The sequence below is a fragment of the Macrobrachium nipponense genome, chromosome 13 (assembly GCF_015104395.2).
Source record: "Macrobrachium nipponense isolate FS-2020 chromosome 13, ASM1510439v2, whole genome shotgun sequence".
Classification (NCBI taxonomy): Eukaryota; Metazoa; Arthropoda; class Malacostraca; order Decapoda; family Palaemonidae; genus Macrobrachium; species Macrobrachium nipponense.
This window is the reverse complement of record NC_087206.1, coordinates 21,506,847-21,524,373: the sequence shown is the minus strand read 5'-3', so window position 1 is coordinate 21,524,373 and position 17,527 is coordinate 21,506,847. Positions and strand designations below refer to the sequence as shown.

At 37.3% G+C, this 17,527-nt stretch overlaps 2 protein-coding genes across 3 annotated transcripts in view; both read left to right on the top strand.

Annotated features, from left to right (window-relative positions):
- Positions 1-3,814, top strand: part of LOC135225681 (uncharacterized) — a 5,147-nt gene extending 1,333 nt beyond the window's left edge. The window contains exons 2-3 of the mRNA XM_064265027.1: positions 34-184; positions 2,481-3,814. Of these exons, the coding sequence (XP_064121097.1) occupies positions 34-184; positions 2,481-3,322 (993 nt within the window). The 3' untranslated portion in view covers positions 3,323-3,814. The remainder of the gene's footprint in view (positions 1-33; positions 185-2,480) is intronic.
- Positions 3,815-7,996: 4,182 nt separating this feature from the next.
- Positions 7,997-13,054, top strand: LOC135225439 (uncharacterized). 2 transcript variants are annotated; one of them, XM_064264764.1, is made up of 3 exons: positions 7,997-8,633; positions 9,581-9,728; positions 11,528-13,054. In XM_064264764.1, exons 1-3 carry the CDS (start codon positions 8,574-8,576, stop codon positions 12,331-12,333), a joined length of 1,014 nt encoding a protein of 337 aa, XP_064120834.1. In that variant the 5' UTR covers positions 7,997-8,573; the 3' UTR covers positions 12,334-13,054. The 2 variants fall into 2 exon arrangements, with proteins under 2 accessions (XP_064120834.1, XP_064120833.1); XM_064264763.1 differs by lacking the exon at positions 7,997-8,633 and having other exon boundaries at positions 8,685-9,728.
- Positions 13,055-17,527: the final 4,473 nt, after the last annotated feature.

Sequence of the window (17,527 nt, the reverse complement as noted above, 5' to 3'; positions counted from 1 at the left end):
TATTAACCCTGTCCATTTTTTTTTTCTCCATAGAATGACAGCGTTCCCAGTGACAACCGCTCTAAAAGGGCGTTCTTCATCGGAGGCACCTGCTGCATTGCCATCGGAGTCATGTTTTTCTTCATCAGTGATGAGACTGACGGATCCATGAACATCAATGGATTTGTATTCTTTGTCGCTGGAGGTAATTCGTGTGTAGTGCGCTGTCCTTTGCAGGTTGTTATTGCCGTTGTTTCCCTTGGAAGGTGGTTCATACGGCATTGAGAGTTTTCTATGGGGGTAATCCATGCTGTTGTAGTATGCCTTTGCTTGGGAGGTAATTCTTGTTGTTTTGGTCGTTTCGCTAGAGGGAGTTAATGCTTCCGAGTTCCTTGCCGTTAGAGGTTCGCACAAGATGTATAGTGTCATTTTTGGAGTTAGTTTATAACGAAATTTATCTGGTCTTTATTTGTCAGCCATATCACAGTTGACCCCTCGTTTTATATGTAGGTCAGGTCATTATGCGTTGTGGCTTTTTTTGGGGGGATGTGTTTACATTGCGCTCTCTCTCTCTCTCTCTCTCTCTCTCTCTCTCTCTCTCTCTCTCTCTATCTCTCTCTCTCTCTCTCTCTCTTCTTTGAGATACTTTTGTTTGTGTAGGACTTTTGGAAGTAGTTCATTGTACTTCAATTCCTTCTCATTATACTAACGATTTACCTTTACTATAATAGTACTACTAGCAACGATTGCAATTACAATTATTGTTTTCGTACGGGTAGCTCCAGAGAATCCAGGTGAAAAAGTCATAGAAATAGTCACACAAAAAAAAGTCACATTAATCTTGTGTAGATACTGACCCTCAAGGGTTTTAACCCGGTATGTATCCATGTATCCACCTGTGCTGCGTGTTTTGAACAAGCCCGGTGGGGATTACCGTTAAAACACCTGTGACTTTTTTTTCTGTCACTTTTTTCCTGTGACTTTTTTTCTCAGCCAAAATTGTGACTTTACTTCCGGAATGTATTAGCCTCAGCAAGTTATTTCTAAAATTATGTTTCTTCTCCGCTCTGGTTATTACCCACTACAGTTGCTTGACAACCTATTGCATAATTAGCTGCTCCCTACTCTCTCTCTCTCTCGCTCTCTCTCTCTCTCCTTCTTCCCTCCCCCTTCTTCCTCCCCCCTCCCCACCCCTTCCTCTCTCTCTCTCTTCATTTGTTGTTATTCTCGTTATTTATTTCTGCTGCGGTTCTTGCTTTCTAGGTAATAATGGGCATTAATAATATAAAAATAAATTGTTACTGTTATTACTTAAAATATTACATTTCCATCAGTATTAATGATATATTAAGATATAAATATTGATGAACATGCTCTTCTTAATGATTATCTAAAGCAGGGGTTCTTAACCTTTTAGTGATTCCAGACCACAATAAATTGCCCAATATGGTTCATTTCCCCCTGTGCTTAAGTCCACTTAAGTCCTGATGGTTGACAATATGACTTGATATGCTTTGTTTAATACATACTTTAGGTATGAATAGCGAGGAATAGAACATACAAAAAAATCAATAAAAACTCAGAAGCATTTATAGTTTCATAAAGTTATTTACAAATTGTACCCATGTATACATTGACACACTAAAATTGAATATATATGAATATCCCGAGATCAAGTCCCATACCCCCAGCATGTGGGATGGCTACGGTCTACCCCTTGCTATGAAGCCCTGATCTAAAGCATCAAATACAATAATGGTTCAAGCCAAGATTATTTTTTCAGTTTTGTTTGCTACTAAATATTATCAGCCTGGCATTGCAATGATTGAGAACAATATACAGTATATGTGCATATATATAATGTGTGTATGTATGTATGTATGTATATGAATATTAAAAGCCTTTAAAAGCTCCATTTACACGGCAAACCTATGTACACTTCGCTTACAACCTGTACTTCTGATTCACACCAGTTATTGAGATAACAGAATTGTGAATCGAATATGGTTTTGTTTTTATAAATAGTGCTTTTATGTACCTTTTAAACTCATAAACGCTCTAAAATGTTAGTCAAAAGATGTTTACACATACACATATAAAGTGTGTATGTATGTATGTATGTATATGAATATTAAAAGCCTTTAAAAGCTCCATTTACACGGCAAACCTATGTACACTTCGCTTACAAACTGTACTTCTGATTCACACCAGTTATTGAGATAACAGATTGTGAATCGAAATATATGGTTTTGTATAAATAGTGCTTTTATGTACCTTTTAAACTTCATAAAACGCTCTAAAATTTTAGTTCAAAAGATGTTTACACATACACATATATAAGTGTGTGTATATATATATATATATATATATATATATACACACACACATACATAAACACACATGCGCGCATATATACTATGTGTGTATGCGTTGTCTCTTATAGAAAATTGTACCACCCCATAGTTATATTTTCAACAGTCAGTCCCTTTTATTCTTTACAGTTATCATGCTTGCGTGTCTGATAAGGATTCTGGCTCGCTCTGACAAGGCGCCCTTAGGCTATCATGATGGCCTGACCGGCGTCACAGTCGAACAACCCCGTTCCAGTCAGCTGCATCCTCCGCCAATTCCAGCCCATTCACCTGGGGCCCTACCCCCACCGAGTATTCCACCTCATGCAACTGTGTTGGGACAACCGCCGATGGTTCCACCTCACGGGACTGGCACGTTTCTTCCTTCTCCTGCAGGAACCGGCCCGTCTCAAGTGAGTCGAGTATCTGTACATTATCCTGGTGGTGGTCCTCAGGTGGCAGGATACCCTCCAACGTTTATCGGGCAGACTTCGAGGAACCCTTCTCCTGTCAGCTGGCGAACTTCAAGAAATCTTTCTCCCGCTAGCGGGCACAATTCAAGGAACTCTTCTCCTGTTGGGGGGCGGGCTTCAAGAAATCCTTCTCCTGTTGGCGGGTGGACTTCAAGAAATCCTTCTCCCGTTATCGGGCGCAATTCAAGGAACCCCTCTCCTTTTATCGGGCGGCCCTTGCCAGACCCACCCTCCGACAGGAATCGGCCGACTGTTCAGGGCGGAGATCCACCACCATACACTTCCGTAGTGAGTGCGAAGCCTTGGGTGGATCCTCCCTCATACCAGGAAGCATCCTCGTGCCTCGTGCCAAGAGCAGATACCAACGGAGCCCCTGCGCCCTCCGCTCCTGATATTTCCATTGCGGTTGAGCAATACCCCTCTACATCCCCGCCTACATCGGCTGATCCTGCAGGCCCTCCTTCAGATAGGAATCCTAACGAATCGGAACATCCTCCGTCGGCGCCTCTTCTCCCATGACCTCTACTTTCTTGAAATCACGGAACAGTGAAAGTTTTGGTGCTGCTTTTCTTAGGAATGCTGTGACGTCACAGGTCAGTGGAACATGTGAAGCTTCGAATGATGTCAGCTAAGTTGTGATGTCTCAGTCGCTGTAACAAATGTTATGATCTTAACTTACAAGTAGTAACTAGGATACAGAGTATTTTTCTTGGAAGTTGATGAAGTTTCAGAAGTTTTGTTGTCAGTTAAAGTAGCTCTTTTAAGTCAGTAGTGTTCAGAGGACAACCGGTTGCTACTGGATATAGCAGCTTGATAATTAGTTTGAAGTGTGCGGTCATCTTGTAGGAGTAAAGTTTAAAATATTTTTCAACTGTCGGTGAAAGATGGCTGCACTTTTTGCATTTAGTAACTGTAACAGAGTTATATTTATACTTCCATTTTATATTATTTTATGCAAAAACACCCTTCATGAATACTGCCAAATCAAAATAAATTTTTTAATCATTTCTATATAGAGGCCTTTCTTTACCCCCACAGACAATTGCTGGAAAAATATTAGGTGAAAATAAAGATGTTAATTTTGCTCTATTTTTTTGTCACACTAAATTCAGTGTCTCCATCTTATTCCCAGTGATTAGCTCTCTTATCTTCCTGCGAAAGTTATCCAGTCTTTTGCAAGTCAAAGGTGTCATGTCACATCCTGCAATTCTGTTCCTGGTTTGGTGATGTCCCTCTTCTTGACTCATCTTCAAAGGAAGACTAATTATTTATATGCCTCGTCACAGGTAGGTATAGAGAACATATCACACATTATATTCAAGCTTCCAATCATCATAGGCTTAGGAAGCTTGAATTTCAAGTCAGTGGATCCTGTGGGCTTTTGCTCCATATGAATAGGGCTCATGTTCTGAATCAATAATAATAATAATCTTGAAATATTTATAATAGCTCCCATGTATTACAGTCAACATTTCTCTCTCTCTCTCTCTCTCTCTCTCCGGCTCTCAACACACACACGCAAATACGTTTATCAAAAAATTAATACCCATAATTAAGAATCGGAAAATAGTTACCCTCTGAAAACCAACCTTTATTATTATTCTTAATGTATGCGCAAGAGAACACACTTGTTAAAGTAAGCCCTGTAAATATTGGTGCTGCATTATTAAAGAATGTTTCATTCTTTCATTCATTAGAGAAGAAATTTGGCTTACAATGAATAACTATAATAAATAGATAATATAACTTTAATTGCTATTTTTGGCTAGTGAGTATCCAGACAGTTATTCTTATGAGTTTATGAAATACGATCAGATGTTGTGATGCAAACAATTTGAGCTGAAATACATCTTTGAACTGACTAATGCAAAACGATTTACTGTTTTTTTATGACACTACGTCCTTCCCTTGTACGAAAAAAGTTTGTTGAAAAAAATGATCGAAGAAGGATTTATGGTGGGATGTGAGTTTAAAAGTATTCAGCTGGTATAGTGGTTAGTTTTGTGATGTGCCATTCAGTTGTCGCGGGTTCGCGCGTCCCTCAAGATGATGAAAAATCACTCCATGTTATAAGGTTTCATCTACTGAAATATGTAATAATAACAGCCATAGAATGAGAGATTTTTCGAGTCTTTCACATGAATCTCTCCATTATGGGGGATACCACCACTTTTGTCGTATTAATAGCACTGTGTTCTTATAAACAATCGATATATTTCAGTTATTTTGTAAGATGAATACTATATTTTGCACAATCATTCGAATCCCGTCGGCTGTAGGCATTACTCAGAAATTATTGCAGTCCCTTCGGCCCTTAGTTGCAACCCCTTTCATTCCTTTTATTGTACCAACGTTCATATTTTCCTCCATCTTTACTTTCGCTCTCTCCTAACAATTGTTCCTGAGTGCAACTGCGAGATTTTCCTCCTGTTACACCTTTCAAACTTTTTCGCTCTTAATTACCCTTTCAACGCTGAATGACCTCATAGGTCCCAGTGCTTGTTGGCCTTTGGCCTAGATTTTACAGCCCATACCATTCCATATTCATTTGAAGCGTAGAACAGGTTGTATTGTAGTTCATGATAGATAAGTATGATGTATCGGTTAAGGAAAAGTTTATTATTTCTACCAAAACAAAGAAATTGGTGGAGCAGGTGGGCCTACCCCCATCTTTTTATCTTCCGACGTGCTTCACTTTCTCATTTGAAAATGAAGTACGTCAAAAGAAATAAAAAAAAAAAAGATTGGGACAGAAATCTTAACAATGTAGTCAGTATCCCAGTTAACGAAATATTTTTTATTCTATTTTATTCTCTTTAACCTTTCTGTCAAAATGTCAGTTAGGATTGCTCAACTGTTTCTCTTTTCAGGATTTTGCTTTGACCAAAATAACAATATCTTAGTTTTTCTATTTATACGTGACCTTTTCTCCGCACATAAAATAATCTCACAGTTCGTCGATGAACATTCTCTGAAGTTATATAGAAGCCTTCAGTTGAATCACAAATTAGTTATGTTTTCAAGAGGGAAAAATACATTTTCTTTGTTTTTTTTTTCTTATTAACGTGTTTAACGAAGTATATTTCTTACTGCTACGACTTTGAGATAACGAGATTTCATTATCAACATTGCTTCAAATTATAATTATTGTGGTTCTAATTGACGAATATGCTATGCTTATTGTTTCTAAAATGCAAAATATACAGAATTAGCTTTTAGTGCTTCAGATTACTGAACGCAGACATACATACATACATACATACATACACAAACACACACACAAACACACACACATACACACTCACACACACACACACATATATATATATATATACATATATATATATATATATATATATATATATATATATACGTTGTGGATCAAGTATTTATACGTTAAATTTAAAAACAAAGAAAAAAGCTATGCATGGCCTATAGGTACATCAACCTAAAGTGTGGAGTATGTTGAAGATCTAATAGTGTTCTAAGCAAGTACTACAGAGAGAGCAGCCCTTGAGAGAGAGAATGAAATCTAGTCTTGTTTTCCATGAGAAAATATCGGTCATGAATGTCAGCATTTATTCATCTGTATTATGCTCAAGAGATTACTTTAAAACAAGATTGTAGATCGTTTTTCCCATATATGTAATATATATATATATATATATATATATATATATATATATATATATAGATATATTATATAGATAATATATATATATATATATAATATCTATACAAAGTGAGTGACGCAGTATGCGTAATGAGAACTGATGATGTGGAGGTTTACTCTGGTACATATAAGGCGTTCATTGACGATTCACAGTAGAATATGAATGCGTCTGGGACCTATGCCTTGTTTTTTTTTTTTTCATTCTTTTAATAAATGAAAACCATATTTAAAAATACCCGTGTAATGACACCATGACCTCGTGAAGCTTTTAAAGATCCAAATTATTGCTCTGCCTATGGCCTCGACGATAAGAGTGCGGTTACTTAGCGTAATTTGTTGTTTTTCTTTGCTCACTCGTTCATTTCCTAGTTTTCGCGCGTGTTATGAAAAACATTAGTTGGTTTATAGTGTCTGACGTTCATTCATATGTTAAGAATACCCGACGGCTAATTGCAATGTTCGAAATAGTGGTTATGAGTCTACAGACACAAGAATCTTAAAAAAGGGTTAAAATGTTATAGTCACCATGAGTAATTGGCAACTCTTCAACGATGTTGCCATTTAGGAGGAAGGGCACACCCAATATTGACCAGGGTTGACGACAGAGCGGCACGTTTGGTGTCACAGTGTCGTATAGTGTAGGTGACGTCATCTACCTCTCTATCTAATTAAATGGGTACAAATCCATTAATATAAACAAGGAATAGATTATTTTTGTATAATGTAATGTCTATATAGATGTTGTAAATTACTGGTGTTTTCGCTTTAATGTTTACCTTACATTTAGAATAAATACCTACTGAATATTTTGTCATATTTTTCTGTTATTAATACTACAGTTGACTGTAATCAGTTCAGTTGACAAAGCACTGTTTAATGAATACTGTATATATAAGTTACGGTGTCATTATTTTAATGACACCGTCCAAGAAAGAAGCATGAGAGAGAGAGAGAGAGAGAATAGCAACGCCAACATTGCATTTATTCACTCAATCTTACACTTATTCAACCTTACACTTATTTATCTTGGTTTCCTTCTCCGCCTCTTTTGGAATTATTGACTCGTTCATTTAATTTTTTAAAGTAAATTGTTACTACGCGGAAAGATTACAAAACAGCCATCAACCCAAATGAATACAGAGGAATATTTGAGCCTATCGCGAGTAGGTGAAACGTCGCTAAGACCAGAGGCGAGATCACTTCAATGAATTTCAAGTGTGTAACTGCAGATTTTGTATTTTTGAGGATTCGAGTGATTTGTTAAGAATTCATCTCTTGAAAGTTGTTATTAAAATTAAGTGATTTAAAGTAAACGATTCTATCCAATTATATAGCGATAGGACAAATATATGCTGCATTAGTAGTTATGTAACGCGAAAGGACAGCACGCGGATCCATCGTGTGAAAAGAGCAGCAGTCTGTGTCAGCGGTGAAAGTAAGTCTAGAGGGCGGGGTGTTTTTTCATCTCGCCTTTTCCTTTCTTTGTTGCTTTTTACGGTAACACAATATACATACTTCACAATACGTTGTAAAATATTTCATCACACTGCAGAAGGACGAAATAGGTTAAAAAATAAGGAATGCGACGTTATTCTACGAATAAACTGTCTTGATCCTAGATATCTGGCTTAGCCTCTAAGTTGAAAAAGACAACCTGGCAACTTGTATGGTTGCCATGTGCGGTCTACGGAAGAGCATCACTAGACACTAGTCCGACTCCTTAACCGACTTTTCCGTAACATTCAGTTTGTGCGACTTGAAAAGGAGTGAAGCTCTTTTGCCGATTCTGTGTGAAAATAAGGAGAACAGTCTACAGTAGCTATGAATTTTGAGAAATAATCCATTATGTGATATTTATCATATTTATTGAAGAGTTATGGCACTGCCGTTGTTACGAGGAAACAATTTATACGTAAATTTAAATCTTCGACGATCGCCTCGAGCAACCTGCCTGTCCTACAGATCGAGGCATTACGCACTATGCGCGTTGACTTACGAAATGACTCGGCATTATCTTAGTGACGTCAGTGAACCTGCGGCGCCAAAAATCAAAACTACACGGTGATACACGGAGAGCGTTCAATAGAAATACTGAAAATGTCGAGACACGCCCCTCGCCACGGCCTGTCTGTGGATTACGCAAACCCATACCCACTGGTATGTAAGTCTGTTAGGCTGATAGTTTTCTCTCGATAATTCCCATTCAAATAAAAGGTAATACTATCTGTTCATATGTCCACACTTTTTGTCAAATTACAGCCTATTAGGCATTTATCGAACAAGTAGGCTACATTTATTATTTCAGAGCTTTGAAAGCTATTTGAAAGTGAAACTAAATAAAGCTGTAGGCTAGTTATCGGCTAATGTGGGTGGACACCTGATAATTTGTTTGCACTGATATTTCCATTAACAGTAACGAATTAAAATAACCAGTGATTGCTTAGGGAAGTTCAGTTTAAGTAATAATAAAACCTTAAAATCCATGTTCTAAACATTTAGATAACATGTGCAAAACAAGTGAAAATACAATGAAATTCTCCAGGTTCTCTGAAATGTATAATGATCATTGTTTATCGTTTTGCACCATATGAATTCATTCTTTCCATTTCATGTCATATTTTTTTTTACCCATTTTTTTAAATGTTCAATTAGCTTATTTATTTTTCATTAAGTAGTATTTGTTTAAAACATTGATCAAAATTAAAGACATGCCGATCTTGGGAAAACACCATCTTACTTTTACTATGAATTCATAGGTCTTATACTGTAAGGGACACTTTACAATCCAGGTTTCAGGCGTTACGAAAAAACTTAATTACGGGACCACCTATTAGTATTTATCTATACGTTAATTAACTTTAGTGATTCAATGGCGTGGTTGGTTTGGTGTTTGCTTCTCACCTCGGTGGTTGCGGGTTCGATTCTCGGTCATTCCATTGAGGAGTGAGAGATGTGTTTTTCTGGTGATAGAAGTTCACTCTCGACGTGGTTCGGAAGTCACGTAAAGCCGTTGGTCTAGTTGCTGAATAACCACTGGTTCCATGCAACGTAAAAACACCATACAAACAAACATTAACTCGCTTCCCCTTTTTCGTTTTTCGCAGTTTGATGTCCCGTCAGACGAAAACCGCGTCAAAAGGGCGCTCCTCATAGGAGGCACTGCTTGTGTCTGCGTCGGCATCGTGTGCATCAACAGCTACGGACACAGACTACCCCTGAAAATCACGGGCGTTGTTTGCCTCTTCTTCGGAGGTAGTTCACGCCCTCTCACTTCTTTATTCATTCGTGGTACTGTAGTTTAGGCTGATGTGTGCCAATTCATTGGAGATAGTTCATCTCATTGTTTTGTTTTGTTTTTGTTTTTTTGTTTTTTTTTGACGCCCCCCGGCTCCTATTTTTTGTGGCTAGTTAATGCATCTGTGTCTTTCCTTTGAAGGTAGTGCATGCAATTTCTGCCTTCTCTTAGGAGGTAGTTGCAGTTATTGTAGGCGTATTCGCTGGAGGTTTTATTGTAGGCTTATTCGTTTGGAAGAGCTTCATGCTGTTTGTTACTTTCTTTTTATTGCAATTATTTCGTGGTGTTAAGCTTTTTTTTTTATAGACTTATTGCTGTTTTTGCTGTTGCCAAAGACATAATTACACACACACTCACACACACACATATATATATATACATATATATATATATATATATATATATATATATATATATATATATATATATATATATATTTACTCACTTGCCAGTCGAGGGTTACCCAGAAAAGTTGGTTAGACTGGTCGAGATATATAAAAGTAATGCACAAAACTGATAACAGCAATTGGGGAAACAGAAAACTTTGAAGTTAGTGTTGGATTACACTAGGGGTCAGCATTAAGCCAATTTTTGTTTGTGCTGGTCATGGATGTGTTGAGTGAAGTGATCAGGAATGAAGAGCTGTGGAAATTGTTGTACGCTGATGATCTGGTGATTACTGCTGAAAATGAGGAGGACCTACAGAGAAGGGTCAGAGATTGGCAGCAATCTTTAGAGAGGGGTGGCTTAAAGGTGAATGTAAATAAAACAGAGGTTTTGCTGAGCAGTAGGGAAGATAGAGACAGAATAGTCATACAAGAAAGAAGAGGCTCTGTTATAAAACAGGCTGAAAAGTTTAAATACTTAGGATCTACTTTAAGCCAAGAGGGAGGATGTGAGGCTGAAGTTGACAGCAGGATAAAAGCTGCATGGGGGAAGTGGAGAGAGGTAGCTGGAGTGGTATGTGATGAGAACATCCCAATTAAGCTCAAAATCAAGTTATATAACATAGTAATAAGACCAGTGTTAATGTATGGAGCAGAAACATGGACTAAGAAGAAAAGAGGAAGTAAAGCTTGAGAGAACAGACATGAGAATGCTGAGGTGGAAATTGATGAAATAAGAAGAAGGGCAGGCTTAGTAAAGAATACAGATGTGATAAGAGAGTCATGATTGAGATGGTATGGGCATGTGTTGAGGATGGATGACGAGGAGGGTATGAAGAGGGCTTGGGAGGAACCTGTTAGATGAAGAAGATCAAGAAGGAGACAGAGAATTAGATGGTAAGAGAAAGTGAAGGAAGATATAGAGAGAAGAGGTTTGGTGGAGGATGATGCCTTTGATAGAAGGCAGTGGAGAAAGCGCATCAGGCAACCGACCCCTTAATGTAGGGATAACAGTGAAAAAGAAGAAGACTTGCTAGTTGAGGGTTACCTTCCTAATGTGTAAACTGTATTCTCACCAAAAGCTTTTAAAGCTTGTATCCAAGAATTTTGAGGAAAACTAGCACCTAAGAGATAATTTTACAGTTATAAAAAACCCGTAAACACATAAACCCAAATTTATATATATATCTATATATATATAATATAGATATATATATATATATATACTATATTATATATATGTGTGTGTGTGTCGTGTGTGTGTGTGTGTGGGGGTGTATGTGTGTGTGTGTGTGTGTGTGTGTGGAACGATGAACGCTGAAAAAAAGTAAAATATATATTGACTACTAATCAGTTTTCATTCATTTCAGTCTTCATGCTTGGATGCTTAGTGTCGATTTTCTGCTACGCCAGAAGGAAACAGGAATTGTACCGTGAATATCCAAGCGGCACCAGAGTCCAACAATCGCATTCTAGACATCTTCGGCAGCCGTTGTCCCCATCCCATCCACCTGGTGTGCTTCCTTCTCCTCCTACAGAGAATGCTCCCTCTGATGTTCGCCAAGGTTATTTTCTTGTCAATGGGCAGCAGCCTACTGGAGTTGGCCCTCAAGTGGCGGGTTACTCACCTAATTTCAGAGTGCAGCCTTCGGTGTACCATGTAGTCATTGATGGGCAGCAGCTACCACATCACCCCTCAGCCCATGGTAGGCCTACATCAAGGACTTCTTCTGGTAGGCCGAGATCAAGGACTCCTCCTGTTGGGCATAGATCAAGGACTCCTTCTGGTAGGCCTAGATCAAGGACTCCTTCAGGTAGGCCTAGATCAAGGACTCCTTCTGGTGAGCATATATCAAGGACTTCTTCTCCTGTTAACAGGCGGTCGACTCAACACCAATCTCCTAACAGGAGTCGATCTCAAGTCGTTGGTGGAGATCCTCCACCATATTGTTCGGTAGTTAGCGAGCGCCCTTGGGAGAACCCTCCCTCTTACCTGGAGGTGTCTTCGTGCCTCGTCCGAAGAGCCAGTGCTGGAGAGGCGGCCATACATCTATCTGCCCCAGACATTTCCATTGTTAGTGACCAAGAATATCTTGCGTCTCCTACTTCTAGGTCTTCTGTAGCCAGTAATCCAACTGAATCGGAATATCTACCTTCACCGCCTCATGAATATTGACTTCTTACTCCTTGAAATCCCAGAGCAATGAAGGTTGTTTCCCCTTGAAATCCCAGTGATGATAGTTGTTTCCCCCTGAAATCACAGTGCAATGAAGGTTTACTCCTTCAAATTACAGAGCAATGAGCGTAGTTTCCCTTGAAATCACAGAGCAATGAACGTAGTTTCCCCTTGAAATCACAACAATGAAGGTTGTTTCCACTTAAAATCACAGAGCAGTGAAAGTTGTGACGCTCCGAGTTTTGTTGTGTATCTTGTGATATCACAGAGCAGTGTAAAATGCGATGCTGCAGCATGCCAGTTATCTTGTGATGACAGACCGATTGGAGTATATTTGTGATATGATAACGTGTCTGCCTAGGAGTGTTAAGATAAGAGATTTCTAAAATATTTTCGGCAAAGGGGAAATTTACAGTTAATGAAACATTCTATTCGTCAGTGAAGATAAAAGACCGAAAGAGATAGAGTAAATATAGTGATTTAATAATTATCTGAAATCTTGGGTTATCTCCACTGAATGCAGTGCTTACGTTTCAACGTATGATAACTCGTTGCTTGCTTCCGTAAAGTTCCTGGTATTGTAAAGCTGTCTGAATTATCTGTTCACGTATACGGTGGATAGCTGGATAGCTCATAACCAATGAATACAACCTATTATATTTATATAATTTTATTTATTGTATTATTATTTACGTAATTTTATACCGCCATGCCTTCTAAAGGCGGCTAGCTTGAATATTTAATAAAAAATGATTTTTGGAAATTATTTATTAAACAACCTTTGACTGAATCAAATTAGTTTCTGTGAAAAATCAGAGGTAAGGAAAAGATGTAATCTGTTTTTGCTTTTTATATATTATTATTATTATTATTATTATTATCATTTTTGTATCTCACACAGCATTTTCTTCTGTATCTTTTCTCCAATGGATAATGCTTTCATCTTCTTTCTATATATCAACGTTTTCTGCTGGTCAAATATCCATACCGGATATTTCATAACCTATAGAATATTTCCGTTGCGGAGGTGACCTCCAAAGAACATTCGCTGAAATCTTAACATATTCAACACTGCATTGGCACCCATAATATAAAATGAATACGTCAGTTCCAGTGGGGCTCAGTGCACTATAAGAGCAAATTCTCTCTCTCTCTCTCTCTGTATTAGAACAAATTGTGTAAAATGACTAGACTAGTTTTGATGGGCTCAATTGTTCATTGTCTCCCATAAATAAGGTGCTGGAAATGATAAAAAAAAGAGAATAATAATAAATAAATGAAAATTATAAATATATTAATGAAATTAATCTTCTGTTTAATATAAATAAAGGCATATATGTCTTACACTTGCAAGATTACATTTAGGCGTATCGTAAGTGATAAGTAACGGTACTTCCCAAATGGAAGTCTATAACTTAGCGGTGCCATTATTAAGCAAAGTAAGCAGAAGCGTCATGGCACTTATGGAGTAATATTATCATCCTTTTTGACAGGTATTTATTTTATGTTATTATCAACAATGTTACTATTAGTGGCGAATTACAGTGCATTAGATAATACACATTACTTTTTTTTATAAACATATGTCCGGTTACATGCATATATTTACATGTATATGTCTGGGTACAAATATGGCGCACTGTAGGCATTTCTTAGAGTTCTTTGTAGCGTCCCTTCGGTTCCTTAGCTACAGCCCCCTTCATTCCTTTGACTGTACTATCTCCGTGCATATTCTCTTTCATCTTTCTTTCCGCCCTCTCCTAACGATTGTTTCATAATGCAACAGCAACGTTTTCCTCCTGTTACGCCTTTAAAACCTTTTTAACCCTCTATTTCCTGTTCAGCACCGAATGACCTCATAGGTCCCAGTAGTGGTCTTTGGCCTAAATTCTATATTACATTCCATTACTGACCCTGTTAAAAATTCTCTGTCAGCTTCGACACTTCGATCTCTCAAAATGGGCTTCGATCTTAAATCTCATAAAAATTTATCTCTCGTCACGTCTCGCACAGCCCTTGGCTTCAATCTCTCTGCTCTCATACTTTTGTCAGAAGTAAAGCATTCTTCATTGTTGTTAAAACAATCGGCATTTTGTCTTTTCCTCTTTTCATTGTGGCATTTCATGCCTCATCCAAAGGCCACTTTTCTTTTTGCCAATTTTATGGTCTTAGTGCTACTTTAACAGTGCAGTGGTTTGATAGTACTATAATACTATTATGTGTGAAAATATAAAAAACACTCATCTTTACGTATTTTTCAAATCTGGTTTGAATGTACCAGCATAAAATGAATGAATTTGCAGAGAAGATTGAAAACCGTACTGATATTGATGAATTATCACGCACCTAGCATCACAAGGCCCAAAGTTATCTAGCGGGAGGTTACGTGAAGAAAAACACTATATGGCAACTACATTATTATGATAGCGCATAGCTGTCAAATTCTTCATTTCTTATTCAAGGGCATAAAATGTATCTGAAGTATGGTTGCTTACATATGCATTATTTTAATTCATTATTCAAGCATTGTACATTTACATTATATTTCATGCAGTTCAGTAAAGAAATACTTAAAATGTTATAGAGAAACGGTGTTCGCTTCTCCAGAGTGGTTTCTCTCTCTCTCTCTCCCTTGGGTGGTGTGCATTAATGGAGTCGAGCAGGCTTAAGAGATAAATAGGCTGTTATCTCTCACACGACATTTCATTCGTAAATAAAATAAATTCCTCTCTCTCTCTCTCTCTCTCTCTCTCTCTCTCTCTCTCTATATATATATATATATATATATATATATATATATATATCCAGTGATAAGTATTTATACATATATTTATACACAGATTCGCAAATATACATCATGCATACTATATATATATATATATATATATATATATTATCTATATATATTATATAATATATATAATATATATTATATATAAGGGAATTTATATTATGTGTATGTATGCTGTATAGATGTACAAAAGTCATGGTACTAGATGATAGACAAACGCACAAGTGGGCGAAAAGAAAGGTAAATAATTTCATAGCGCAAAGCTGATCCTGCTGACAACATCTAGGCAAAAAAAATAAAAAATAAATAAATAAATAGAAAAAGAATGTATAATGTTAATCACGCTCCCATGGCCAAGCAAGAACAATACATTGTCAGAATCGGAGCAATGCACCTTCAAGAAATTCGTCAGGTGACTATGCCTGGCTTACAAAATTAGGACGGGACCCTCTGGGTCCTGAAAGTACCTGCGATTGGCACGGACATGCTCCATGAAGGGGCGTTGACCTGGTACTCGTCATCTCCCATCTAGCGCACTGCATTCATTAATGTAGTGGGAAAGAAGAAAGTGTTCGATAAAAGTCTTCCTGATTTCATTATGTTTATTTATTTATTTTCATGTCTTATACTTCAAAGAACGTGAAAAGCAGAAACTCGATAAAAGTCTTCCTGATTTCGTTATGTTTATTTATTTCTATGTCTTAGACTTCCAAGAACGTGAAAAGCAGAAACTACGGCCAGTTAACTCATAAAGTAGTACTAACTCTTTCTTAGTTTAACCTGACCACTGATCTGATGAACAACTCTCCTAGGGCTGGCCCGAAGGATTAGATATTTTTACGTGCCTAGGTAGCTGTAGACTTAGTAATCGCTTCTATACTTTGTGTCATTGTTATTATGAATGCATACATTAATAGTAGTACTTTGAGTCTAAACAAAAAGGGAAGTGGTAATGGCAACACTGATACTCCCAGAAATTAAGGTGTTTTTAGGATAAAAAAGAAAAAAGTTCGTCAGGTGTAGATCTGTGGTCCTCCAGTGTTACGTTTTCTATCACATGCCTAGATCTTGAAAGTTCTTCACAATGACCCTTTCATTGGGTGTGAACGTTTAGAATATCTAAGATGATATTCCAGGAAATATTTGTCAGAAATATTTCTCGCTACATTTTCCTGTTAACTAGTTTTATTTTTAGATATCAAATCATATAGCTACCACCACCAAAATGGCGAACGACCAATTTTCAAGGATGCATTATGTATTATGTATTTTATGATGCATATTTACCCATGAATATCTTGATGAATACGTATATGTTTACATATCATCTAAATGCACACTTACAAACAGCTCCAAATTTTACATACTGGTTCATTTTCTTTTAATAAGTCCCATATCAAAAGTGATATCGTCTTCCTGTCTTTCCCTTTATCTTCTGTTACTTCTTTTTTATGAATGCCATATTCTTTGGTAGATTGAATTTCAAGTCAATTATCCCTGTGGGCTTGTTCCATATGCATAGGATTCATCTCATAGAAATACAACAATAATTCGAAATTTCTACTCGATTTCAGTCCCCGTCCAAAAGTCCTTGCATACCAAAGCAACAGGTCATACAATGAAATGAGAGTGACTTGCTTGAGGAAGACAGCGATGACTTGCTTTACAATGCGTCATTCCAACTTAGAGTTATATAAGTTTCGGCTGATCCAACACTTTTTTTTTTATTCCCTCCCCCACTCTCTCTTGACTCCATCCCCTGTCTCTCTCACTCTCTATTGCCTCTCCCCCCACACGCGGTCTCTCTTTCTCGGTCTCTTTGACTCTCCCTCTCTCTCTTGACTCTTCCCGCTGTCTCAGTTTCTCTCTTTAGGAAAACTGTTTCACTGGGAAACTTCCCCGCCAGTTACCATGAAAATATGAATGCTGCAATTTGTAATGGAATTATCTGACGTCTGATGTTATTAGAAATAAAGTAATATTTTGAGATTATTTGCGTTCATTGCGTTGACATTTTGTTTACTTGGCTTTAATATATCAATTTGACAACCATTTCCTGAGTAACTTACAATACAATGAATCTATATCGTCGCTTCGTCCATATAGTTTCATTTTTCTTTGTCTCACTTAGATTTAATTACTTTAATATGTGGACGTTTTCCTTGGTGGTTTTGCAACGCCTAACTTCTTTCTATTAAACTACATTAATGGTCTTCTTTGGGCCTGGGCAAGAAAAGGACACCAAGTTGGCGGGAAATACAGAGCATAAGAAGAAGACATTCAAGACCGTTTGCACATAACTGGATAGTACTGCTTTTGACAATATACACACACACATACTTAATGTTCTTATGGACGTGAGCCATTTTTATATTCACACATTCTAAGCAATGATTATCGCTT